Genomic DNA, 26,553 nt, shown 5'->3' with positions numbered 1-26,553 from the left:
ATGCAGGAGATCATACTAGATTATCATAATGGTCCCCGCTGGCCCCAAATTCTATAAATCTCTTACTAACTATTATTTCTTGTTCTTCATTGTGTCTGCACATGTTGTGCCATGGGAACTGTACCTTTAAATGGTTTAGCTTCTCAGACAGGAAGTCTGAGGGAGGGGTGCTGCAGAAGCACATGTTCTGTTATGGACAGGCAATTGGGAACTGCATCACCAAATAAGGAGGATCTCTAAAATGGAGGATGAACTCCATTGACCATGTGCACATCACTGGGACAACTTTTTTCCACCATGGGCAGAGATGGTAATGTTGATTTTCCTAGAACAGACACAACCAACGTGGCTGCACTGGTGTCACAAAGAGTTTTGTCCACGTTAAAAAAAAAAATGTAGATTCCAGTTGAACATTTGCCTTAAAAGCCCTGTCTGCACTACAGAAACTGCTGTTTTAGGGAAATGATTCTAAAAACAGTTTCAAGTAGCAGTGCTGCCAGTACAGACGGGCCACAGACAGAGAGAGAATTTTAAAAATCCATTCTGGACACTAACTGAAAAGTTGTTTATAACAAAATTCCACCCTATTCACATTGACAGTACAACTGTGCTAGCTGAAAAAGTTTTATAAAACTGGTTAGAAATAGCAGTTTCTTTAGTGCATATAGGACCATGGATATACTCTGCTCCTTTTTTCCAAATGGAATAAACTACAACAATTTTCCCTCCAGCCCTTGACTATATTAAAAGTAGAGCCACATTTTGGAACAGACCACCTCTTCTGATCTAGTTAGAACAAATGTCAGCAGCTTTTTTGTAAATACAACTATGTGCCAACTATGTTTATCCATCAGCACTCACCATGCTTCTTACTCATGTTTATATCAGTAGATTCTGGGAAAATCTGGGAATTTATCTGGGGACTGAGCGCCCAGAGGACATGTATGCTGAGTGACACCAAAAGCAATACAAACTGGGATATCCTCCTGCACACACAACTGGGAGGAAGGAGGACCTGCCAGACTAGTTACTTAAACAGAGCTCCCTAACTGTGCTTATTTTGCAGAAACAAAACAAAACAAAACAACAACAAAAAGACCAAACAAAACTCAATGTGAGAAAAAAAGTAAGAGAAATAAAACCATGTGCCACTTTAGACTCTGGGCAAGGGTGTAACATGGACTAGCTACTATGGTTACTTAACAGCAAATTAACCATGCTCTGCACAGATCCAAACCATGTCATCCACACCACTAACACAACAAACTCAGTTAGAAGTTGTAGACTAAACAGGGCCTTATTGAAAGCTTAGATGCTGTAGGAAGTAATAACTTTTCTGACAAGACCTAAATTGTGAAATCTGTCATTTTCTATTCCTGTTATTTCCTGTAGCCTCTGCCTGTTTCAAATCCCCTAAGCCATCCAGTTTCCTACTGGAGCTTACTTCTTTACTGTGTACATAACACACAGTGTGTTAAGGGAGGAATATCAATGATATATCTTAATGGTGGCCTTCTCTGTACAACCTACGTCCTAACATTCTGAAAAGAGGGACTTAAAGAGATGGGGTTTGGTACTCTCTTTTCAAAGATAAATTAATCACACTAATTTTAGTGTCACAGATAACATTTCTGTTTTGTGCTGACTAGAGAAATAGGGTAGGGAGTAGGTACTAAAATATTCCTTATTTGCTTTACGTAAAATTTGCATTCATTGATAATGTTGGTTTACTCTTTTATACTATGCCTTGAGCTAATTGCTCCCAATTAATCTGTTCCACTCTTTGATAGCTTATTTATCAGATTGGGAAAGATAGATTTAATGGTGCCTGCTTGAAACAGGTTCTTTAATTGGAAACACTAGAGTGTTTAGCTTGCTTTGTGCTCTAGTAATTAAGGATAATTTGGAAAAGTGGTTTTTTTTACCCCTACTATTGTCTCCTTGATTAGATTTCCAAAGAAGCAGACAAAACAAATGACAATACCACCTAACGATATTGGTTCAAATAAAAGCCCAACAGCCAAATTACTTACTATAAGAAATGTGAACCATCCCCATCAATTTCAATGTTGTGTTACATTTATTTCACTGTATCTTTGCTTCCTGTGTAAGTAAATGGCAATATTTCTTACAAAATGCATAGTTCTATACCTTCCTTTGTACAATTATCCTTTCCTCAAATAAGCCAAATCAACAGAAGAAATTATTTTTCTTGATTAAGCGCCCACATTTCTCTTGGGATGAAACAAAACAAACAATTAATCTTCCCTTATTGTTCTCTGAAGAACCTGCATTCCTTAAATGTACGAAAGCCAAGGTACCTGTGGCAGTCAGTCGGCAGCAATTAGGCTTGAGCTGAAAATGAATGGACTAGAGTCAGAGTGCCTAATCGGCTGAGAGTTTCTACAAGAGGGCAAGGTTACGCCAGGAAAATTCCCTTGCTGTGGAAATACTGTTAAGAATTACCATTTGACTTCAGCATAATTAACAAGGTTTGGGAATTTATATGAACTAAGTAATTGGAAAGAATTAGCAAGAGATATATACATTAATCTTCACCACTTACAATGTAGTTAATGAAATTAAAGGTTTCAGTTCTACTTCATGCTTTGTTTAGTTTCTGCAAACTTTTTATTTCACCTGTAGATCAAGAAAAATAAACTAGATAAAAATATATACTAGGCAATGGTAGTGGAGAGTAGAAGAGAGGGGATTGTGCTGCAAAAGTGAGAGAGTTTTCACATTTGTACTATCTGAGGATTTTGTTAGGCATGGATTGATAGTATTTACACGTGCACTAGAACAAACTTCATGACATTTCTGGGTGTTAATGACCACTGACCAATAACTTGAAAAATCCATACCACAATTTGTAAGTATGGAAGTCATTTAGCTAAGCCATTGGTCCCCAAACTGTAGGGCATGCCCCCCTATGGGGGCACACAGGAACCTTCAGGGGGCACACGGCAGGACCTGGACCAGCCTCCACAGGGTGGAGAGGGAGCATCACCCAGCCCCACTCTGGTCCCCGCCACAGCTCCACTCCACCTCCAGCCCAGCTCTGGCCCCAACCGCAGCCGAGCTCCAACCCAGTCACAGCCCAGCTCCAACCCAGCCACAGCTCAGCTCCAACCCAGCCACAGCTCCGCTCAGCTTAGGGTGACCAGATGTCCCGATTTTATAGGACAGTCTCGATTTTGGGGTCTTTTTCTTATATAGGCTCCTATTATTCCCCCACCCCCGTCCTGATTTTTCACACTTGCTCTCTGGTCACCCTAGCTCAGCTCTGTCCAAATTTCCTCTCCGCCCCCAGGCCAGCTCTATTCTCATTCCCTCTCCACCCACAGGCCAGCTCCACCTCTAGGCCAGCTCCTCCCCCATCCCTAGTTCAGTTCTCAGCTTCGCCTTCAGCTCAAGGTCCCATGCTGAGCCAACTGTGCAGTAATAGGAAGGTCACAGACAGATTCCATTACTATTAAGGGGGAGGGAGGGCAGCACTAAGCTAAGCATATTTATTTCTCCCTGGCATTCATGTTAATTCAAACCTACCTTAACTAAGACATGTTAAACCAAAAGGCCTTCAAAAAATGAATTCTGTTATTCTAAATTGTGAATTACTAGTTTTTGGTTTAAGCCAGCAGTGAACAGATCAGTAGGGAAATTTAAAACCTACTACTGCACGTTGGATTTTCAAGGTTTAGATTGAGGAATGAGGCACAGTACAGCAAAGTAACAAGCATTTGTGATTCTCCTGTCCTACATCTGAGGAAGAGAATATCTCCCCTTAATTCATCCTTAAAGCCTTTAGCATTTTTCTCAAAAGAAGCTATATATATTGCTAAGGAAGGAAGACAAATACAAGTGTATTATATTCAGGATAAAATGCATAATTTAATAAATTGAAGTTGTTATATTAGAGGGCTGTGGTGACCACAACAGGATTCCTACCTTCTTTACCACCACCTCCAACTCCAGCTGTCAATCTCCTTCACCCACCTGTTGTTTAACTACCACCAGCACAGTTTTCACCTCATGCTCAAGTAGCCTTTCTTGACCTGCCAGGGCACTTTTATGTCACTCCTCCAATTTTACATTCACCACTGTTGTAGTGGGATCACGAGAGTTAATGCTGGCTTGATTTAATGCTTCACATATGTTACATTATAATGTGATTTACATATTTTGTCTTTTAGCATGGCTTGCAATATATTTAATATTGCAATAACACTTAATTCAGCCCTCTTGTGCATATGCATTATGACACAGTCTATAATTACATGATCATGTGCTATTTTTTCCACATAACTCCTGCCTTAGTCAATGCACAGGGTGTATGGTGCTCACTTAATGAACAGTTAGCTATTCAATATTTTATTTCTTCCTCAATGTTCAGTGTGTGGCCTGAGGATGTATTTAGTGCATACTATTCAAACCTCATTCTGAATTATTAATTTCCTCATGAGCTTTTCTGTGGCACTCACCATTATAGTATCTAAGTGCTTCACAAACATTACTAAATTTATCTTCACAATACACTTTGTGAGGTGACAGGAGAATATTATCTCCATTTTACAGATGGGGAGTTAAGGCAGAGAGAGATTAAAGTCAAAAGTATCCACTAATTTTGGAAGCCCTATCTGAGACATCAAGGATGTGAGTTTCAGTGTATGTGGCACATACAAAACTTAATATATTCAAAGCACAGCTCCCACGGACTTAAGCTGCAGCTATGAGTGCTCAGCACTTCTGCAAATCAGATCCCAGGGAATACACACATTGAGGAATACACAGTTACTGACCACCTGCAAAAACTGTGGTTTAAGTGACTTGCCTAGCATCACATGGGAACTCTGTGGCAGGAGTAGGAATAGAATCCAGTTCTACAGGGTGCCATTCAACTGCCTCAATCACAAGACCATTCTTTTCTTTTCCTGCTATCCCCGGGCCTCATTCACTGCACACCCTCCAACCTCTGCAACAAATGCTGCAGAGGTCTTACAGACAACGTCTTTCACTACCAGACCCTTACTTATCCTAAGAGCAAGTCCTTTCTATGCACTGAACAAGGCAGGGGTCCTGTGGAAAAAACAGTATGTGATTATGTAATTATAGACTGCAACGTAATGCGTATTCACTAATTATCCCCGTTCTCCTCATCTATACAATATTCAGTGTTAAAGCTGCAGAGAAGAGAATGAAATACACTACTCATTACCCTTAATTTAAAATGCAATATATGGCTTTGTATATGCAGGAATTTGCATCACTAGCAAATCAACTTTCCCACTCACCAGTTATTCACTTAGAAATGATTCTGTACAGTTACTAAGAAAAATAAATGAAGTTTTAAAAATACCCCCTGCAAAGGAGTATTTAAAAAAGTAAGGAAGACTACTGAGTTTGCCAAATAATGGGAATGTTGGTATTTATCTAAAAGACAATATATGCTGTAACACTGATTGTTTTTTAAAATCTGTACATTCATAGTCAGATTGTCTAAAAAGATATGGAGAAACCTAGTCAATTCCTGGAGTAATACATCCTGAAAACATTTTTCTCCAGCCAAATTTGTCAAATCTAGTAAACACTCATGAATGGAAGACAGCATGGTTTAGTGCATGGATTCTCAATCTGAAGGGTCATGAACACTCATCGTTTCTTTATAGCTAGATGGAAGCAGGATCCCAAAACTTTTTAATATTGTAGAACGAGCCACAGTATGGAAAAGGTTGACAGCCATTAGACTGTAGTGGCTTTAGAACTGGACGGGGAATCAGGAAACATGGGTTCTATTCCTGGCTTTACCACTGACATGCTGTATGACTTTGACCAGATAATTTATCTGTTTTGCCTCCTACCCTCTGTCTTGTCTGTTTAGACTGTAAGAACATCAGGGACTGTTTTTACTATGTGTTTGTTTAGCAACTACTAATACCAAAATGAAAAGAAAATGAGAAATATATCAGTAACTTTATCTCTAAAATTGTCCTGAATTTTAATTAAAATTTTGCTTTTTGGCTTTTTCTTGCTTTGAAACAAGTCTGAAATATGAGTAAAAAGTAAACTACTCAGTAAAATAAAAGAAAAACTTCAGAGCCCAATTCTGTACAGCAAATACAAATCAGAGGGTTTTTTAAATATACAGCAAACAAAAAAAAATGAATTGCAAATTACACAGTAATAATACCATTTTTAAAACTGCACTGTCATTTTCAAAGTAAGTAATAAGGGTAATTTTTTTTAAAGCACTGCCAGCTTTGCAAAAAAAAAAAAAAAAAGCCAGGGAAGTCTCTTCAGGAACTGCTTTCACAAAAGGCTTGTTTTATAAATATCTATCCTTTATGTTATCAATACAATTATTTTTACCATACCTTTTACCTATAGCATATATGTGACCCTGCACCTGCCAGCTACATTCTTTAAAACCAAAAGCCTTCTAAACAATTGTAAGATTCTGTAACAAGCACCGAAGAAACAGGTATGCACAACAGAATCTGAAAACAGCTGGTAGCAACAATGATGGATTTAAGTTATTAACGGATCAAAAAAAGATGGATGGTGGTCTGCTTTTCTTAATCTACATCATCATCTAGATCTATTTAAAGATATGTGGTGCACTAACAAACTTAGTTAAAGTTTCGATAAAATCAGTAGAATAATCTACCCCTTTATATTGAGTCTGTATCGATCAATAAAATCACTTGTACTAGGAAAGTACTGTTAAGTACTGACAATCCCAGCCATTAATATTATTTAACATTCTGTTTACAATCTTTAATGAGGACAATGAACATTTTCTCTCTTTACACTTATCATACCACTGCTTCTAGAGCTCCATATAGGTAGAGTGTAATCTTGATTATTGAAGACTAAATGGGGGCTGCAGGAGGAAGACATTGACTAATTTTGGATAATTGAGGGAATTTTCAATGTGATTAATAGATATTAGGTGACACAATCTTTTTTCAGATAAGAGAAAGTTCCAGATAAAATAGCAGTTAAACTATATTTCACAAGATTAAAGGTTTATATTCCCTACCCTTTTATAAAATTAGATCCGCTTATCACATACACTCACCTAGTGTTAAAACAAAATCCCATTCCAGAAACAGAAATCAGACTTGTAAACACTGTTTGATGGGAAATTTATCAAGAATATTTTTAAAAAACTCATTTTATTATTAAATTAGTTGGAGGATCATCCATAGACCTCTTGGGTTGGTTATGAACAATGCTGACAAGTCACAAAGAGAATCCCATTCATCTTGGCCTCAAAAGCTATGTCTACACTGCAGCTGGGATTGAGCCTCCCATCCTGGGTAGACAAACTCACGCTAGCTTGGCTTGAGCTAGCACACCAAAAATAGCAGTGTGAATGTTGCAGCTTGGATGACAGTTTGGGCCCTTGAGTGCACCTGACCCTCTGGGTCTGAGCTCGAGTGGCTAGCCCAAATCTATGGGCTATAATGTAAACCATTTGAATTCATGCAGTGGTCAGCATTTACAACCATCATCACACAGTGGCATATGAAATTCCACAGATTCCCTGTGTATTTAGAATAGGAAATGATGGTGGTAACTGTTTGGTATTCTGTTTTGTTTTTACAGAGGTGATCACTGTACACACCTGCCCCAATTTAGCGAAGCACTTTGGTATACATTTAATGTAACTGAAACGTGCTTAAAGTTAAACTTAATCACTTGCTTACGTGTTTCGAGAAACAGGGATGGTTTCCTGAACTGGGACCAGTATAGAGTATATGTCTCAGCACAGGAGGGAAAATGTAATGGATATGAACACTCAGAGTTAATACATGTGATGTAAATTCTACCTCATGGAAATAGAAGAAAAGATTCTAATGGTTAAACATTTCTGTATTCATGTCCTTGTTACTATTTGATTCTGGAACTGTTACTTAATCTATCCTATTTCTGATGCTTAAGATACTTTTTACTGGGTAGAATCAATAAACATATATCTTGCTTTATTTTTTCCCCAATACTGTAATTTTACATCACTCCACAATACAGGTTCATAAGTTTTCCATCCCTATAGATTTTGATGGGCAACTTTAAAAAAAACGTTTGAAGTATAATTAAGGTAGAAATGGCAGAGCTGTCAAACTGTTCCAGTTACAGAGGGGGCTTACAGACTGCTTCTGGTCCTATATGACTATGTAGAAGTACAACAACCCCACTCACTAAGTACCATCTCCATTCTACATACAGTGACATTCCAGTTTCTGTTCTGCCTTTGCAGAGACCAGGTTGACCTATACATGCTACTGTGAGTTGACCTCACAGGTATTTTTTCCTCAATCACAGGCAGAGAATAAAAAAAAAAGGGGGGGGGAGGGGGAATACCCTACTTGTCACAGAGGACTTCATTCCTCTATTTTCAGGAATCTTCTGTTCCTTCTGCAATCGAGAAGACAATAAAGCAATATTTCAGTCACAAGCAGTAGCAGAATACTCATTCTCTATTCAGAGATACAGAGCCCTAGCAAGTGTACAATGTAGAAGAATCATGCGTTGGAAGAGATGGACAAGATGACTTTTCTACCTCAGTGCACAGGCCAACTTTTAGTCTCGCTCAACATGAATAATATACTACAGGGCATTCCACTTTCTTCCCTGTCAGAAGAGCCACAGTACTGCCTTAAATTGCCAACAGCAACTAGATCTGCTAAGCAATGCAGGACTGATTAAATTCCTCACCAGGTAGAGTGTTGGACATCTCTTCCTCTTCACAAGCAAATCCAGTGAGAGACAGAGTTAAGAAAAGAACTGAAATCAGAGCTTCCTTCTTCTCAGGGTATGTCTACACTACGAAATTAAGTCGATTTTATAGAAGTTGATTTTTAGAAATCGATTTTATACAGTCGATTGCGTATATCTACACTAAGCACATTAAGTCGGTGGCGTGCTTCCTCACTACCATGGCTAACATTGATTTACGGAGCTGTGCACCATGGGTAGCTATCCCACAGTTCCCGCAGTCTCCGCTGCCCATTGGAATTCTGGGTTAAGCTCCCAATGCCTGATGGGGCAAAAGCATTGTTGCGGGTGATTTTGGGTACATGTTGTCAGTCTCCCCTCCCTCCGTGAAAGCAACGGCAGACAATCATTTTGCGCCTTTTTTCCTAGGTTACCCATGCAGACGTCATACCACGGCAAACATGGAGCCCACTCAGCTCACTGTCACTGCTGCTGTTGTGGGCAAGTTTACTGTGGGGGCTGCTGTGATCCAAGTAGCCAATGCAATCACTGACGTTCTGTTATCAAGGGTAGTGACTCTGGGAAATGTGCGTGCCTTTTTAGATTTTAGGTGCATCATATTCCTGTCTTTTGTCGCTTGTGAAGAAGTCTTGCAGCCTTACATTCCAGTCTGGTCAGCGCTGTAACACCCCATAGCATTTCTGTGGTTGACACATGTAACAGCTCCAGGGCTCTTGCTCTTTTGCCTTGGCCAAGGTACCTTGCCCTACCCAGACCTCCAAGCATTCGACACAGAAGCACCTGCAGCAGCTGGCATTGATACACAGCAGCAGCTCCTTGCCTTCGCAGCAGACGGTGCAGTAGGACTGCTAACCGTCCTCGTCGGACATGTAGCTTGGCCAGGGGTTCTGGGAATGTCTTCCCTGCCCGGCTCCTAGCAACCTCCAGGGCATGGTGTACGGCTCCACTGCTTCCGCTGCAACTCTGCTCTCCTGCTCCCCAGCGAAGAGCTCGGGTGATCCATTCTGGTCCTCCTAGGAGCTGCTGGCAGCAGATGGTGCAGTAGGACTGCTAACAGTCCTCGTCCACCGCTTCCGCTGCAACTCTGTTCTCCTGCTCGGGGGATCATTCATGAAGCCTGGACAGTAGTAAGGAGAATTTCCCATCAAACAGTGTTTACAAGTCTGATTTCTGATTTCAACTATAGGCTGAGCAAGTGCAGAATGGTGGTAGAATGTGCATTTGGATGTTTAAAAGCTCACTGGCGTTGTTGGTCAGACCTCAGCGCAACCAACATTTCCATTGTTATTCCTGCTTGATGTGTGCTCCATAATAAGTGTGAGAGTAAGGGGGAGACGGGGTGGGAGGTTGAGGCAAATCACCTCGTATGCAATTTTGAGCAGCCAGACACCAGGGTGATTAGAAGAGCACAGGAAGGCACGCTGCTCATGAGAGAGGCTTTGAAAACCAGTTTCATGACTGGCCAGGCTTCGGTGTGACAGTTGTGTGTGTTTCTCCTTGATGCAAACCCGCCCCCTTTGTTGATTTTAATTCCCTGTAAGCCAATCACCCTCCCCCCTCGAAATAAAGTAACTATTGTTTTGAAACCATGCATTCTTTCTTTATTAATTAAAAAAAATTAGATAACGGACAAGGTAGCCCGGGGGGGGTGGAGGAGGAGGGAAGGACAAGGCCACATTGCTTACTGTAGCCACACTAAAAATCAAACTGTTTGAATGACAACCTTCTGTTGCTGGGGCCATCCTCTGGAGTGGAGTGGCTGGGTGCCCGGAGCTTTCTCCCTCCCTCCTCCTCCCATGTTCTTGGGTGTCTGGGTGAGGAGGCTATGGAACATGGGGAGGAGGGTTGGCGGTTATACAGTGGATGCAGCGGGGGTCTGTGCTCTTGTTGGCTTTCCTGCAGCTCCAACAGACGCTTCATCATGTCCGTTTGCTCCCCCATTAGCCTCAGCATCGCATACTGCCTCCATTCTTCGTGCTCACTTAGTTCTTTCCTGGCCTCTGCACTGAACGCCTCCATGCATTAAGCTGTGCCTATCTGTGCAGGAGGACTGCATGAGCTCAGAAAACATGTCATTGTGAGTGCGGTTTTTTCGCTCTTCTAATCTGCGATAACCTCAGGGATGAAGATGATGGGGGACTGCATGGTCACCTGTGCTGCTGAGTTCGCCACGCTGACCAAACAGGAAATGAAATTCAAAAGTTCCTGGAGCTTTTCCTGTGTACCTGGCTAGTGCATCGGAGTTCAAAGTGCTGTCCAGAGTGGTCACAATGGAGCACTCTGTGATAGCTCACAGAGGCCAATACCGTTGATTTGCGTCCGCACTACCCCAAATTCGACCCAGCAAAGTTGACTTTAGCGCTACTCCCTTCATTGGAACAGAAGTCGATTTCAAGAGCCTTTTAGGTCGACGGAACAGGGTTGGTTGTGTGGACACAGTCATTTTTAAATTGACCTAATGCGGCTAAATGGACCTAACCCCCTAGTGTAGACCAGGCCTTAGACTCAGAAGCTGAATAGGGAGACTCTCTTCTTCATGGAATGACTTAAGATATTAATATCTTTAAGTGTGAAATTCCTAATAAAATTGGTATTACAAGCTCTGAAAAATTCTAGTTCTTCCTAAGATTTTTAACAGAAGGTATGCAAACTTCCAGAAGATAAAGGTGGATCTCCGGGGTGCTGTCCTGAGCTTGAAAAGCTGCTTGCATCAGCAAATCTTCCATTCCTGCAGAAGGCTTGGGCAACTCAGCTTGGTGTGAGCAACCTTGGGTGACAATTAATTACATCTGGAAAATTAGCTCTCTTACTGGTGGAATTCATTTTGACAAGCAAAAGAACGTATATATTTGTTTATGATAAACCTAAACCTTTTTTAGAGTTAAAAATGAAAAAATTGTAAAAGCATTTTTCTAGACATTTTTGTACATTTAATTCTTCTGCTTGAGATACGCTTTTCTTGAGAGACTTTTGGATAAATTTCAGACCAAAAAAGAAAAAGGGCTGTAAAGGAGAAAGTTGCTTTATCTGCTCATGGACTAGAAGCTGCCCTTACTGTGTCATTCATCGTGTCTTGTTATCTTGGCTATATGAGCTGTCAAATTATAAGTAGGGCCCTACCAAATTCACAGCCATGAAAAACGTGTCACGGACCGTGAAATCTGGTCTCCCACTGTGAAATCTGGTCTTTTGTGTGCTTTTACCCTATACTATACAGATTTCACAAAGGAAATGTGAATATATATACAGCGTTTCTCAAATTGGGGGTTCTGACCCAAAAGGGAGTTGCAGGGGGGCCCTTAATTCTGCACTGCCTTCAGATCTGGGTGGCCCGAGAGCAGCAGCTGGTGGCCAGAGAGTGGCGGCTGGTGGCCAAGCGGCCAGCTCTGAAGGCGCACCCCACCAGCAGCAGCGCAGAAGTAAGGGTGGCAATACCATACCATGCCACCCTTACTTCTGCACTGTTGCTGGAGGTGGCTCTGCCTTCAGAGCTGGGCTCCCAGCCAGTAGCCGCCGCTTCCCAGCTGCCCAGCTCTGAAGGCAGCACTACCGACAGCAGCAGTGCAGAAGGGTAGCAGTACCGCGACACCCCACCACACACACACATACACACATACACACACACACACTTCCTTTTTGGGTCAGGATCCCTACAATTACAACACCATGAAATTTCTGATTTAAATAGCTGAAATAATGAAACACAGGATTTAAAAAATCCTATGGCCATGAAATTGACCGTGAATTTGATATAAACTCCCCCTGCACTTCCTTTCAGACATATCTCATCCCTTGAATTTACTAAGGAAAAAAAAAAAGTTACAATAGTAATGGTGGTCAGTTATGCCTCAGCACAAGGACAAACTAACTGCAGGTTAAGTGAAAGCAGATGCATTGGCCCATGCATAGGGAAAAGTTCAGAAGGTCTATCAGTGCTCTATTACACTGGATTGTTGTCAGTCACAAGAAGAGCTTCCTTCAGCTCGCGCACACTACAAGAAATGAGTCAATACTCAGAAGTTCACCAGAGGCATGCAGCTTCTCCGATATCCCACTTCCTGACTAAATCCTCTTGCATCTATGATTGCTGACTTTGTATTTTGATTCTGAACTACAGGTGCAACTCCACAGGCAACCTCTGATAACTCTGTCTGTCATCTTGTTGGGACAGATATCAGCAAGCAATGAGATTTCTTCTGCGCAAGGGAGTTAGAAAATATTTATTCTGTTGAACTTTAAAAGACAACCTACCAAAGGGCAAGCCTGTAGGGAAGAAAAACTGGATGACAGTAACATTTCACAAAACGATCACTCCATATCTGACTTCTCATTCCTTGTCCTCAAAGGAAACTGCAAAATTTCTTCAAAAGACGAGTTTGGGAGCTTAAATTCATACTTTTATGTCATACTTGGTAGACACTAAAAGTCATGATCTTAATAAAGACATTGGATTTATGTTGTATTACAACAATCTGTAACCCACTAATTGTCCTTTTTTGTCCTATGAAGGCAGAAGTGTTAATGGGCACTTCACCTTAAATCGTCCTTTGGAAAATGCATTAACTACCTGTGCTAAACAATCTTTCCAGCTTGTAATTAGCTGTGACGCTCTGAGAACCTTTCCCAGACCTGAAGAAGAGCTCAATGCAGCTTGGAAGCTTGTCTCTTTCACCAACAGAAGTTGCTCCAATAAAAGATATTACCTTCACCCACTTTGTCTCTCTAGTAACATCCAGTGTCAGCTTACTGGGACATGGAATCACCTAATGTGCAAAGCAGTAGAGGGCAGGTGGTTAAATCAGAGAAACTTCTCCATTATCAATTCATCAGAGATGAGGATCACAAGAACTGCTCTTCTGAGAATGAATCATATCTTAGCTAATACTGATCAGGACTGACAACATGGCAGTAATTGCTTATATAAACAATTAGGTGGAATCCCTCAGTGTAACCTATTATTGGAACCCCAACCAATTATCTAATGGACAAATAAACCCTAATATCAGTAAAGAAGATTTATCTAAAAAGTGGCTTTCTAATCCAATATACAGTCCATCCTGGAGGGAGTGGAGACCTTTCAAGCGATCAGTATTTCTGCAGATATGCTATTAACGGAGATTTCCATTTCTATATCTCTTTGGGTTAAAGGCCATATGAACAGTCACAGATTGCACAGTAGAGTCAAAGAAAAAGAACTGGAAGCAACAGATGTATTCCTCATTCCCTGGACTAACAATTGGCGCTATGGATTTCCATCCCTGCTTCTAATTCCTAGTGCTCTTAGGAAAGTAAAGGGGTTAAAACAAACCTTGATCCAATCTCACCAGTATAGATCAGTGTCCCGGGGCGGGACTCACCAGTGTGGTGTCTCCTGCTGGTCGTCTAGGGAATTAGCATTTCCAGCCTCCGGAGCGCCCTCTGCAGGCCGGTGTCCTGCTTGCCGCTGGGCCCGAGTCCCTCCTGGACCCCGGTGCCCCTTTCAGGCTGAGGTGCTGCCCCCTGGCAGTACCCCCAAAGATCTGGATCTCCCCTCCCCGGGGAACCCCCACCCTCTATCCCCACCTTGCCTCAGTCTACGGCCACTGCCAGTCATCACCTAGCCCCCGTTCTCCAGGGCAGACTAGTGTAAGCACCACTCATCACTGGCAAGGGGGGTTTTGGACCTACTGCCTCTGCCTGCCCTTGGGCTGCCCTCTGCAACCCCAGTACCTTCTTTGGCCTTTAACAAGGCCTACAGCCTGGGGGGTTTCTAGGCTGGAGCTCCCCAGCTCCTCGGGCCTTCCCCCAGCCCTGCACCACAGTACCCTTTCTGGCCTTTAACAAGGCCTGCAGCCTGGGGGGTTTCTAGGCCGGAGCTCCACAGCTCCTCTGGCCTTCCCCCAGCCCTGCTCCAGTCTTGGTACCTTCTCAGCTTCCAGGCAGCCAGGCCCTTCCCTCTCTACCACTAGAGAGAGAGACTGTGTGCTACTGGCCCACTGCCCTTTTATCAGACATTCCCAGTAATATGCCGATGAGAAGCACAGTCAGGAAAGTAACTGAACTACTTTTCTCATGGATTGTATTTTCTAACTGGACAACCTACCCTAAATTCTCAATTACTGAGGGACAATCTTCACTCATTGATATATTTTGCTTTCCACAACCAAATCTCTGTACAACTTTTCATGAGTGATCTACCCGAATACTTGGATGCTAATATCTAAACTATATTCTTAAATTTATTCACCTACATTTGCGGTATTGCTGATTATGTACTATATGTATCATATAACTTTTAAAAACAAGCTTTGTATTTGTGGATAATCTAAGCACTATACCCAGATGTACAGACACTCTTTTCTCAACCTATGTATTACATAATTTTTTTAACATTAGCTTTAATAAAATTTTAAAATATGTTAAGCTTCTACCCTTTCTGGTCAGAATTAGAGACTTTATGTATAAGGGACCCATGTGAAATTATATCTGACCTCCCCCCACCTTAAACCCCTTTATTATGAAATCTCTTTTTTATATATCTAACTGCAGGCAGATGATGGATAAACTGCCCTTCAACAGTATTTTCTGAGACAGTGTAGTCTAGCAATCAAGTGCCCGGACTCTGAGTTAGAGCTGTGTGAGCTCTAGTCTCGGCTCTGTCACTGACTCCCATTTATGCTTTGTGTCTCAGTTTCCCTATCTATAAATAGGTTGGAATTATTAGTTCCTATCTCTTATCAATGAGTCAGTGTGTGAACAGTATTGGCAATGCCATATAATGCTATTTATTATTACCACTGAAACTACTGAATACATTTTGGTGCTTCTTAGGGTACGTCTATACTTACCTCCGGGTCCGGCGGTAAGCAATTGATCTTCTGGGATCAATTTATCCCGACTTGTCTAGACGCGATAAATTGATCCCGGAAGTGCTCGCCATCGATGCCGGTACTCCTGCTCTGCGAGAGGAGTACGCGGAGTCAACGGAGGAGCCTGCCTGCCACGTGTGGACCCGCGGTAAGTTCGAACTAAGATAGTTCGACTTCAGCTACGTGAATAACGTAGCTGAAGTTGCGTATCTTAGTTCAAAGTGGGGGGTTAGCGTGGACCAGCCCTTAGACGGTTGTTCCATAGTATTTTAAGTGAAAATTGTAACTTCCATTCTTGAACTTGTAAAATGTGGCAGTCATTTAAAACAAAACATAAATCAACCTTTAGCACTTCCAGGCAGAAAATCAATCCATTATGAAAAGACAAAAAGCCTCTCACAGCTTTCAAAATCAAGAAACAAATAAGTAATCCAACAAATGTTCAACATACAATAAATGGGGATAAATATTAAAAGAAATGCAAACATTGGAATTGCATGTTTTCTTAAAAACCTGCACTAATTAACTATTTTTAAATTCATCAGAAAAATACAAAAATATAAAAAAATTAGAACCTGGATTTTTAAAATTTATTCTGAAATAATGCAAGAGGTTGGGTTAATAAAGGAAACGTAATGGGACATTTTTATCCACTGGAGTGGCAGCTGCAGCATTTTCAGTCACTGTAAGAGAATTACACATAGCTTCTTTTGCTGCACAAAAGACAAAGTGTAACATTCCATTTTCATGCAATTAAACATTTTGATTCAAATTTTACTATCTGGGGGGCTCATACCCGGTTATCCGAAGTATACAACAGAAAAAAACAATAAAGAAACAACATAAGGCAATGACTGAATCAGATCAATATTTGTTTGCAGTCTGCATGGTACAACACCCATTTTGCCAACTTTATGTGTTTTAAAGGTGCCACACATATATTGAGAAATTACTACACGAGAGCGTAAAGACAATGATTAGCAGTAGCAACTGTGTAAACACTCAATCCCCTCATAAGGGCCTGAAAAAATTACTACTTTTTTTTACAACTGTATCATAATTCACTAACAATCTACTAGTATCAAAAAGCTGCTGGCACTCTACAGCTACACATACAGCAGGTGAAAATTGTAATAGCCAAAGTAGATAAACACTAAATCCCTGCTGTTACATTTATACAGATCTCCTTTCAACACTTTAGATTCATACAGTTTGAAATAGAAGGCCAACAACTTAAAAAACTAATGCCTAAAGTTAACCATCTAAATAAGTGCTCCAATTGACATCTTTGGGAATGGCCAGATGGTCAGCACTTCTGAAAATCTGGCCATTTATTCAAGTGACTCAGTATGCACTTGGGTTACTAAAATTCAGCTTATATTTTTTTAAATCTTGTCTAAAATTTCTTTCCTCATCAGTTTTTTTTCCTTTTGGCACACACGAAATTTATCCCCATTTCAAATGAAGATGAATGAACAAGCGTTGTTCTTCTTATTTCTGTGCATGTGCACATCAGAATTAGTGACGATATAACCAAAGTTAATGATATAAGCAGGAATGTAAGTTAATTAACTCCTCCAGTAGGGGGTGATAGTGTCTTTGTAATTTCTCATCAATTAAATAACGGTAATAATTTCACCTGTATCTCACCTTATTCAAAAATATACACCCCTAAATCAATCAATTAATCACAGGAGTGATACTCTACAACAGTCAATTTTAAGCAGATCACATTTTTATACATGAACAAATTCACAGCATCTCATCATAATAAAACATACATAATAATTATAGTGTAATAACGTTACAACAGATTGTTGTATTATCTTTTTTCCACAATCATTATCAACAAAAAAGTTCTACTAGTTTCTACAAATATGAACATTTTCAAAAACAGAAGCTTGGTAAAAACAAAATAATCCATTAATACAGGGGAAAACAAAAACTGGTTACATAAATATATGCATAGGGAAAGACTAAATAAATCAAGAGTATCAACAATGAGTATCCACTTCTCTTTGCCATTCTTGAAAACAGCAATTTATTTAAAAGAATGTTCAAAGTAATCACACATCAACCCAAGAAATTTACCTAAATTCCTTAGCTACTTCTGATACAACAAATATGGTGAAGAGTAAGAAGAAAGAAGGAGGGAAGTGTTTGTGTAGAACAATAACAAAATATTAAATTAGGCAATAGTCTGCTTATACTGAAACGTCTATTCTCTTTTAAAAATAATCTGAAATGGAACATAGTATTTCCCCGAAGTTCTGTGTGCAGCCATCCATTCATTTTTACTATATGGATACCCACTCCTGAAAACCATCCCTTAATTTTTGACTTAGCTAAGATTAAATCAAAACAATTTAAAGTGTATTTTCCTCCTCAGTTCCAAAATTCTTCCCTTTTGGAGATACTCTGAAATTAAAGTATGATTTTTTCCCTCCCCAGCTCCCAACCTTTCCCAGAATCTGGGAGAAATTTCAACAATCTGTAACGTAGGCACTCTTCATTTTCTAAGTAGTGAGTGATTCAAGTGCTACGTGGTTGCAGTAGGAATTCCCACAATTAATGGATGTCTAAGCAAAGATTAGGTAAAGTCTCATTAAGTACCTAAGCCACAAATGATCACTACTGTGAAGTAGTATGTAACACATTTTTCCCCTTTTGCCAGCTTGAACAGCTCCCCTAATGGTCAGCCCTAACTTATTACAATGTAGCTATTGACAGTGGGTGAAATCCTGGCCCCACAGAAGACAGTGGGAGTTCTGCCATTGACATCAATGGAGCCAGGATTTCACCGAATGGATTCAACTATCTGGACCGGCGATATTTTAAAACACTTCAGTGATACACCAGTGTACAGGTCAACTCTGAAAACAAGCTCTTGATCCAGACATGCAAGTGCATGAAGAGAGACACAGGGATTTATTTTAAGCAGCAGACCAAAACTTTATTAAACATGACATCAGAGAGGGGTGCTATCAGCCCAGTCTTCCCATAGCAGACATTTAAGTGAGTGCAGTGGGGGGCTTACAGGGGACCTATCATATAGCTCATAATTCAGGGTGGACTCTCCATTGCCTACCTCTAGCAAGCTGAATCCTATCCTCTTTCCCCCTGCAAGGAGACAGAAAGTACAAAGAGGGGCCCCAGTCTGAAAAGAATTCAGGTCTACCATTTTCCTCTGGGCCCAAAGTCCACCAGTGAAATCCCAGGTCTCTTATTTCTGGGAATATTTTAAAATACTCCAGTGCTATACCAGCATACAGGGCAGCTCTGAAAATGAGCGCTGCTTTTTCACACACACACTGCTGACAGGGAGCTCACCTGTAAGTACATTTCCAAGCCTTGTCGCCGCTGTTCCAGGACCTTAGGGACCCAGTTCCTCACGTGCTTGGAAGGGATTTCTGGTGTTCTAATAAACCTCTTCAGCTGCAAACAAAACCAAAAATAAAAATATAATCCCTCTTTACTATAAAAGCATTCCTGCTACAAATCAGTCAGAAAATTTGGGGGGTGGGGGAGGGGAAGGTAGCCATTTATAAAGGTCAGTAACGGCAGTGAATTTATTTACTAAACACCTCATTGAGGAATAATGAACTGACTTTACTATTCCTCTTCAAATCTACAAGTCACAGATAAAAGTTATTTCAGCTTAGCTGACCTTTTGGCAATGAGGAATCCAACTAATAATACCGTTTGTTCCAAAGATTTAAAGAAAAACTGCAGCAGCTGGATAGCTCTAATACTTGAAGACCTGGACACCAACTCAAGCCAGGGACTAAACAAAATAACATGACAGTTAGCTGAATACTGCTCACTGGACAATCCAATCTACACCACAACAAATATTTTAACACAGCTTTTCTTTGAAGTGTACGCTGCCTCGTTTAGGGTGTGATCCTGCAAGATACTGAGTACTCTCAAGCTCACGTTGCCTTCATCAGCTTAGAAGGTTGGGACCCCAGAGAGTAACAAAAGAGCAGTAAAAGCTATGAATCTGGTTTGCTGAGCTACTGAACTACTATTGAATCCTTGTGAATCAGGTTGAGAATGACTGGGTAGGAAAGATGGTCTAGTCTCTAGTGGACAGGGCACTAGACTGGCACTCCAATGATCTGGATTCAATTCCTGTGTGACTTTGGGCAAGTCACTTAATCTGCCCCATACCTCAGTTCTCCATCAAAATGGGAATAGTACTTGACAGGGATGCTAGGCACTCAGATAGTACCTTGATAAATACTACATAAGTAAGTAGATAGACAGACTGCAATTGAAACAACTTCCCGATTCAGCATATAGGTATTTTGGGAAAGGTGGTGGAAAACAAGCCTCTCACTAGCTAATGGGTTTTCCAGAAAGCAGGCACCCTGAGAGATGAAGGGAAAAACTGTAATACTAAGATGAGTATAATTCTGTAATAATTTATACATAGCACTAGCAAAACTCTGCTACAGAATCTATCCCTAAGTAAGTTTCTATTGTCATTCCTGTGACAATTCATGCAGTATAGCTCACAAATATTTTTTAAAAATAATTTATACCTAATAATACTTCTCCCACAGAAGATGAAAATTATCCTCATTCCAAAAACAACTAAAAACTTATTTTCTCAGTACTAAAAGGCAAAATAATAACTGGGATGGATTCCACTGCATTTTAATGGAAGGTGACAATAGACATTCTTTCAGCTGCATATTGCCTCTGAGTAAATGTGAAGAGAGAAACACAAGGGCAGAAACTCAAAATTGACTTTGACATGCACGCCCATGGGGCTTTGAGAATTTACATTTCATCTCTGAGCTTGCTGAGATGTCACTATAGCAAAAAGCAGTGCCAACATATCACTGTCTCTGTGATCATAAGTTATGAAGGTCCAATAAGTAAACCTCAGTTGTTCTAGAAACATTTTGCAACTTGCTTATTTTTCAAATATACTAAATCACAATTATATGTGTCCAACTTCAAGCAGAAAAAAAACACCGAAAACCTCTACTTACAGATCTTAAAGTCATAGTATAAAAATGCAATTTTTTCTTTAAATTTGTCAAGAGTGTTGAAGAAGCTAACATCACAACTGTTGGGGTCTATGACAGCTCTTGTAGGTGAGTAATGAATTGCTTTAGATGAAGAGAGACAAACCTGAAACAGTACAAATTTCCAGTAGGACTTAGCTGCTTACAAGATAAATACTCTACAGCTGACATAAGAACATAAGAATGGCCATATTGGGTCAGACCAAAGGTCCATCCAGCCCAGTATCCTGTCTACCGACAGTGACCAATGCCAGGTGTCCCAGAGGGAGTGAACCTAACAGGTAATGATCAAGTGATCTCTCTCCTGCCATCCATCTCCACCCTCTGACAAACAGAGGCTAGGGACACCATTCTTTCCCATCCTGGCTAATAGCCATTAATGGACTTAACCTCCATGAATTTATCTAGTTCTCTTTTAAACCCTGTTATAGTCCTAGCCTTCATAACCTTTTCAGGCAAGGAGTTCAACAGGTTGACTGTGCGCTTTGTGAAGAACTTCCTTTTATTTGTTTTAAACCTGCTGCCCATTAATTTCATTTGGTGGCCCTAGTTCTTATATTATGGGAACAAGTAAATAACTTTTCCTTATTCACTTTCTCCACATCACTCATGATTTTATATACCTCTATCATATCCCCCCTTAGTCGCTTCTTTTCCAAACTGAAAAGTCCTAGCCTCTTTAATCTCTCCTCATATGGGACCCATTCCAAACCCCTAATCATTTTAGTTGTCCTTCTCTGAACCTTTTCTAGTGCCAGTATATCTTTTTTGAGATGAGGAGACCACATCTGTACGCAGTATTCAAGATGTGGGCGTACCATCGATTTATATAAGGGCAATAATATATTCTCCGTCTTATTCTCTATCCCCTTTTTAATGATTCCTAACAATCCTGTTTGCTTTTTTGACTGCCTCTGCACACTGCAAGGATGTCTTCAAAGAACTATCCATGATGACTCCAAGATCTCTTTCCTGATTAGCTGTAGCTAAATTAGCCCCCATCATACTGTATGTATAGTTGGGGTTATTTTCTCCAATGTGCATTATTTTACATTATCCACATTAAATTCCATTTGATATTTTGTTGTCCAATCACTTAGTTTTGTGAGATCTTTTTGAAGTTCTTCACAGTCTGCTTTGGTCTTAACTATCTTGAGCAGTTTAGTATCCTCTGCAAACTTTGCCACCGCAATTTTTACCCCTTTCTCCAGATCATTTATGAATAAGTTGAATAGGATTGGTCTAGGACTGACCCTTGGGGAACACCACTAGTTACCCCTTCCATTCTGAAAATTTACCAATTTATTCCTACCCTTTGTTCCCTGTCTTTTAACCAATTCTCAACCCATGAAAGGATCTTCCCTCTTATCCCGTGACAACTTAATTTACATAAAAGTCTTTGGTGAGGGACCTTGTCAAAGGCTTTCTGGAAATCTAAGTACACTATGTCCACTGGATCCCCACATGTCCACATGTTTGTTGAGAACTCTAATAGATTAGTAAGACACGATTTCCCTTTACAGAAACCATGTTGACTTTTGCCCAACAATTTATGTTCTTCTATGTGTCTGACAATTTTATTCTTTACTACTGTTTCAATTAATTTGCCGGGTACTGACGTTAGACTTACTGGTCTGTAATTGCCAGGATCACCTCCAGAGCCCTTTTTAAATACTGACGTTACATTAGCTTTCTTCCAGTCATCGGGTACAGAAACTGATTTAAAGGACAGGTTACAAACCATAGTTAATAGTTTCGCAATTTCACATTTGAGTTCTTTCAGAACTCTTGGGTGAATGCCATCTGGTCCCGGTGACTTGTTATTGTTCAGTTTATCAATTAATTCCAAAACCTCCTCTAGTGACACTTCAATCTGTGACAATTCCTCAGATTTGTCACTACAAAGGACGGCTCAGGTTTGGGAATCTCCCTAACATCCTCAGCCATGAAGACTGAAGCAAAGAATTCATTTAGTTTCTCCGCAATGACTTTATCGTCTCCTAGTGCTCCTTTTGTATCTCGATCGTCCAGGGGCCCCACTGGTTGTTTAGCAGGCTTCCTGCTTCTGATGTACTTAAAAAACATTTTGTTATTACTTTCTGAATTTTTGGCTAGCTGTTCTTCAAACTTCTTTTTGGCTTTTCTTATTACTTTTGACACTTCAACTGATGATCAACAATCCTTCTTGCTCTGTGGCCCTGTTACACAACCCATCCAATCAACAAAGACAGGTGAAAGGAGCAAGTATACGCAGTGTATGTATGTGCATTTATTATATCTGTAAACAGAAAGACAAAATATAAATTATAACACACGCATTTCAATATATATTATCCTTATAATAATATGTAAATGTATTATATACATGTATGTTTGTATGTTAATGAAATAGTTCCTGAGATTGTTGGATACTGTCTGAAGCCAACCATATAAATAAAAGAACTATTTACCCGACGGTAATTTCTTTTTAACGCTGTCACTGACCTCAGGGTCATTTGATAGTTCTATTAATATATGGTCTGTTGCCTGAACCATGAAAGATGGGTCAAATTTAAAAGTATGGAATCATTTCCCAAAATGATGTGTCAAGACTATTTTTATCTATTTTAAATTATTAAAAAAAAAATTGTAGATAATTTTGCCAAATGTAAATTTTAGTATTTTTATGGACTACAGTTTAGTAATGGTAATCACATCTATTCCTTACAATTTTTTTTGTACTGAGAAAGGCAAACATTTTATAATATATGTTTTTATAATAGATGTTTTATAATTTTATTTTATAATTGTATATATATTTATATTTTATATTTATATTAATATAATATATGCTTATGTATAGAAATAAAGTATTTCAATCCCTCTGGAGATTGACTAGGTGAAAATAATTAAGATTCTAATCAGAAACAAATACCATTCTGAATATCCAGGTGTGTAAACATGCAAAGTCTAGTTTGTTGCATACACAGAGGCCAAATCTACTCTGTGCAAGGCCAACCAGGTGTGTGAAAAGCCAGCAATAATAAACACCTGCCTGTGAGTTGTGGGAACAGAGAGCTTGTGTAAATGAGCAAATATACTCCACCAGATTTTAGGTCTTCTCTCTTTCTTACTTGGCAGCACAGGAAGCAGGATTTATCAGTTCCTTTATGCAGATGGAATGTGGGAAGAGGGGGACACAGACAGGAGGGTAATCAAGCCGCATTTCTTGAGAACTTTTTTATTTGTTTTGTTTTTAAAAATGGACATTCATTAGCGTTTTGAGTAAGGAATCTCCTATTCCAACTTGGAACTGGAGTCCTTCCCTCATACATTGCTAGTATGGTGTAGTTTCATCAGTATCTCCTCTTGCCTCTTCTAGTCACCCACAATAGGGGAAAGTAGGGTTGCCAATTTTCTAATCACACAAAACAGAACACCCTTGCCCTGCCCTGCTTCCGTCCCGAGGCACTGGGAGGGAGTTTGGGTCTGGGAGGAGGGTTCAGGGTGTGGGCTCTGGCCGGGTGGCGCTTATCTCAGGTGGCTCCTGGAAGCAGCTGGCACATCCAGCTTCTAGATGGCAGTGCGGCCAGGGGGTTCTGCGTGCTGCCTACGCCTGCAGGCACTGCCCCTGCAGCTCCCATTGGCCACGGCTCCTGGCCAATGGGAGCTGTGGAGCTGGTGCTCGGGGCGGGGGCAGCACGCAGAGCCCCCATGGCTGCCCCTGCACCTGGGAGCCGGACATACTGGCCACTTCCGGGAGCCGTGCAGAGCCGGGGCAGGCAGGGAGCCTGTCTTAGCCCTGCTGCACCACCAACCGGACTTTTAGTGGCCCGGTCAACAGTGCTGACTGGAGCCACAAGGATCCCTTTTCGACCGGGCGTTCCAGTCGAAAACCAGATGCCTGGCAACCCTAGGAAAGAGGGAAGCAGAAAATAGTCATTCCTGATAAGCCCCCTTACTTCCACTTGGCTCAACTCCTTTGGGGAAAAGTCCATCTAAGCAAGGGCTTTGGGGCATGTGACACCTTTAAAAGACACCTTCACAGATGTCTTGTTTTCACAAACATCAAATATTGAAGTTCATACTTTACCTTAAAGATTCTAGATATGTATTTTTTCTCTAATGATTATTTTTACAAAGGAAAAAGGAAAAAGTGGACTATAAAATAATTGATTCACACACTGAAAACGTGGACAATATTATACAAAAAAAACCATATGACACACAAGTTTGTTTACATTACAGTGAAATACAGGTCTAATCAAGTGGAATCACTTTAAAAAAATTCCCTTTACAGCAAAAATTGATTGCAAATGGAGTACATACGCTACAATGCGACAACAGGCTCTGCCCTGAGGGAACTGCAAAACCTGTAGGGTATGGGAGTTTGTTTTCAGCCTGCCTTTATGGCTTTATCTTTAAAAGTTGTTAACTTTAATATGGGACAGCTGTCAGGGAAGAAATTTCAGTTTTGCTTTAAATGATCTTTATGATCTTATTTAAAAATAAAGCTGTTTGTAGTAATTATTCAGGTTAGGGGATATAAAAAATCTCCATGAGTAGTGAGAACATTTTGTTATTTATGGAAAGTAGGAAAACAGGGAGGCAGATATTTAAGAAGAGTAGAATCCACAGAATCTGTATTGACTGAGCTTTTTCTGCCAAAGGGTTCACGGTCTACTGGTGTTAGTATAGAAAAGGCAAATGCACTGATTTAGTACAGCTTCGAGACATCAATATTCCTCTATTATGAACAGAAGAGAAAAAACTAGTTGAGAAAACAGCTAGTGCATTATTGTTAAAGGAGATCCAAGATTTCCACCAAGTCTTTGGTAAAGTGGTGGAGGAAGGAGAACTTGCTATAAAAAGTATGTTGTGTGCTTTACCTCTATAAAGGAAATGAATACAGAAACAAGGTTGCTGCCCTGAAGAGCTCACAGTACAATCTAAACAGGCAATGAGCACACCAGGGATAGGAAAAACAAGTAATTGTTAACAGTGAAGTCTAGAATAGTCTTATTATAGTTCCAGGTTTGGAGGTTTATTTCTTTTGCTAGCACTTCTGGGGAGAGACGAAAGGACGATCATTTACAGATGTCCTGGAAGCAGTGTGTTTTAAGGAAGACTATGAAGAGGATAGAGGTACAGCATGCCAAATCCAAGAGGGGATCCTGGTATATGGGGACATGTGAAAGAAAGCAGTTGAGAACAGAACACAGACATAAATGCTGCAGTTATTCCTAAATTTTGAGCAGAGCAAAGAGGGCAATGGGTAAGTGAAAAAAATGTCAAAAACAGAGAAGTAGGGAGGAACTAAATTGTGCAGGGAATAAATTGGCAACTACAGAAGTTACACTGAAGTTAGATAACCAGAACTGGAGGACAGATACGACTATATTTAACAGAGTACTCCTTACACATCAACAGTTGATTCTGCCACCATTACCTACACTAAGCAGTACCTTATTAACTACCTGATTATGAAACGCATTACTCACAAATGTAAGGCATGGGACCAGTCTAGTGTATGTAAAGTTAAGCTTGTGAATATATATATTTTTTTTGCAGGACTGGGGCCTCAGTGAGTAGTGTGATTGATTTTGATAGGTATAATCAGCCTTAGCACAAGGCAAAAAATCAGGCCCCAATTGAATACTGGGAGATAAATATGGATTGTAAAGAAAATGTAACTGAAAAATTTTAAATGGCAGCTAGTTGCACAATCTACCAAGGAGAAAAAGGTTAAGAAATGCATGCACATAACAACTACTGTGCAAAATCTACAAAACAAATCATATTCTTATTCCTACAAAGCTCTCTAGTAAACAGGAGCTCAACAGGCGCATTCCACTTTTCTGTCACCTTCAGTGAACTGCTTCTTTTCCAGACTTCTTGTTTCAGAAGAAACTTATGGAATAAGAAGTTTGCCTTTCAGAACAGAACAT

General features: G+C 40.3%; 1 protein-coding gene across 3 annotated transcripts in view; it reads right to left on the bottom strand.

Annotated features, from left to right (window-relative positions):
• SNX24 (sorting nexin 24) overlaps positions 1 to 26,553 on the bottom strand; it is a 140,706-nt gene that overhangs the window by 41,254 nt on the left and 72,899 nt on the right. For all 3 annotated transcript variants that reach the window (XM_034774139.1, XM_034774140.1, XM_034774141.1), the window contains one exon: positions 18,918 to 19,022. In XM_034774139.1, the coding sequence (XP_034630030.1) occupies positions 18,918 to 19,022 (105 nt within the window). The remainder of the gene's footprint in view (positions 1 to 18,917; positions 19,023 to 26,553) is intronic.

The sequence above is a fragment of the Trachemys scripta genome, chromosome 6 (genome assembly GCF_013100865.1).
Source record: "Trachemys scripta elegans isolate TJP31775 chromosome 6, CAS_Tse_1.0, whole genome shotgun sequence".
Lineage (NCBI taxonomy): Eukaryota > Metazoa > Chordata > Testudines > Emydidae > Trachemys > Trachemys scripta.
The sequence above is the reverse complement of the archived record's forward strand: the minus strand, read 5'-3'. Positions and strand labels throughout refer to the sequence as shown.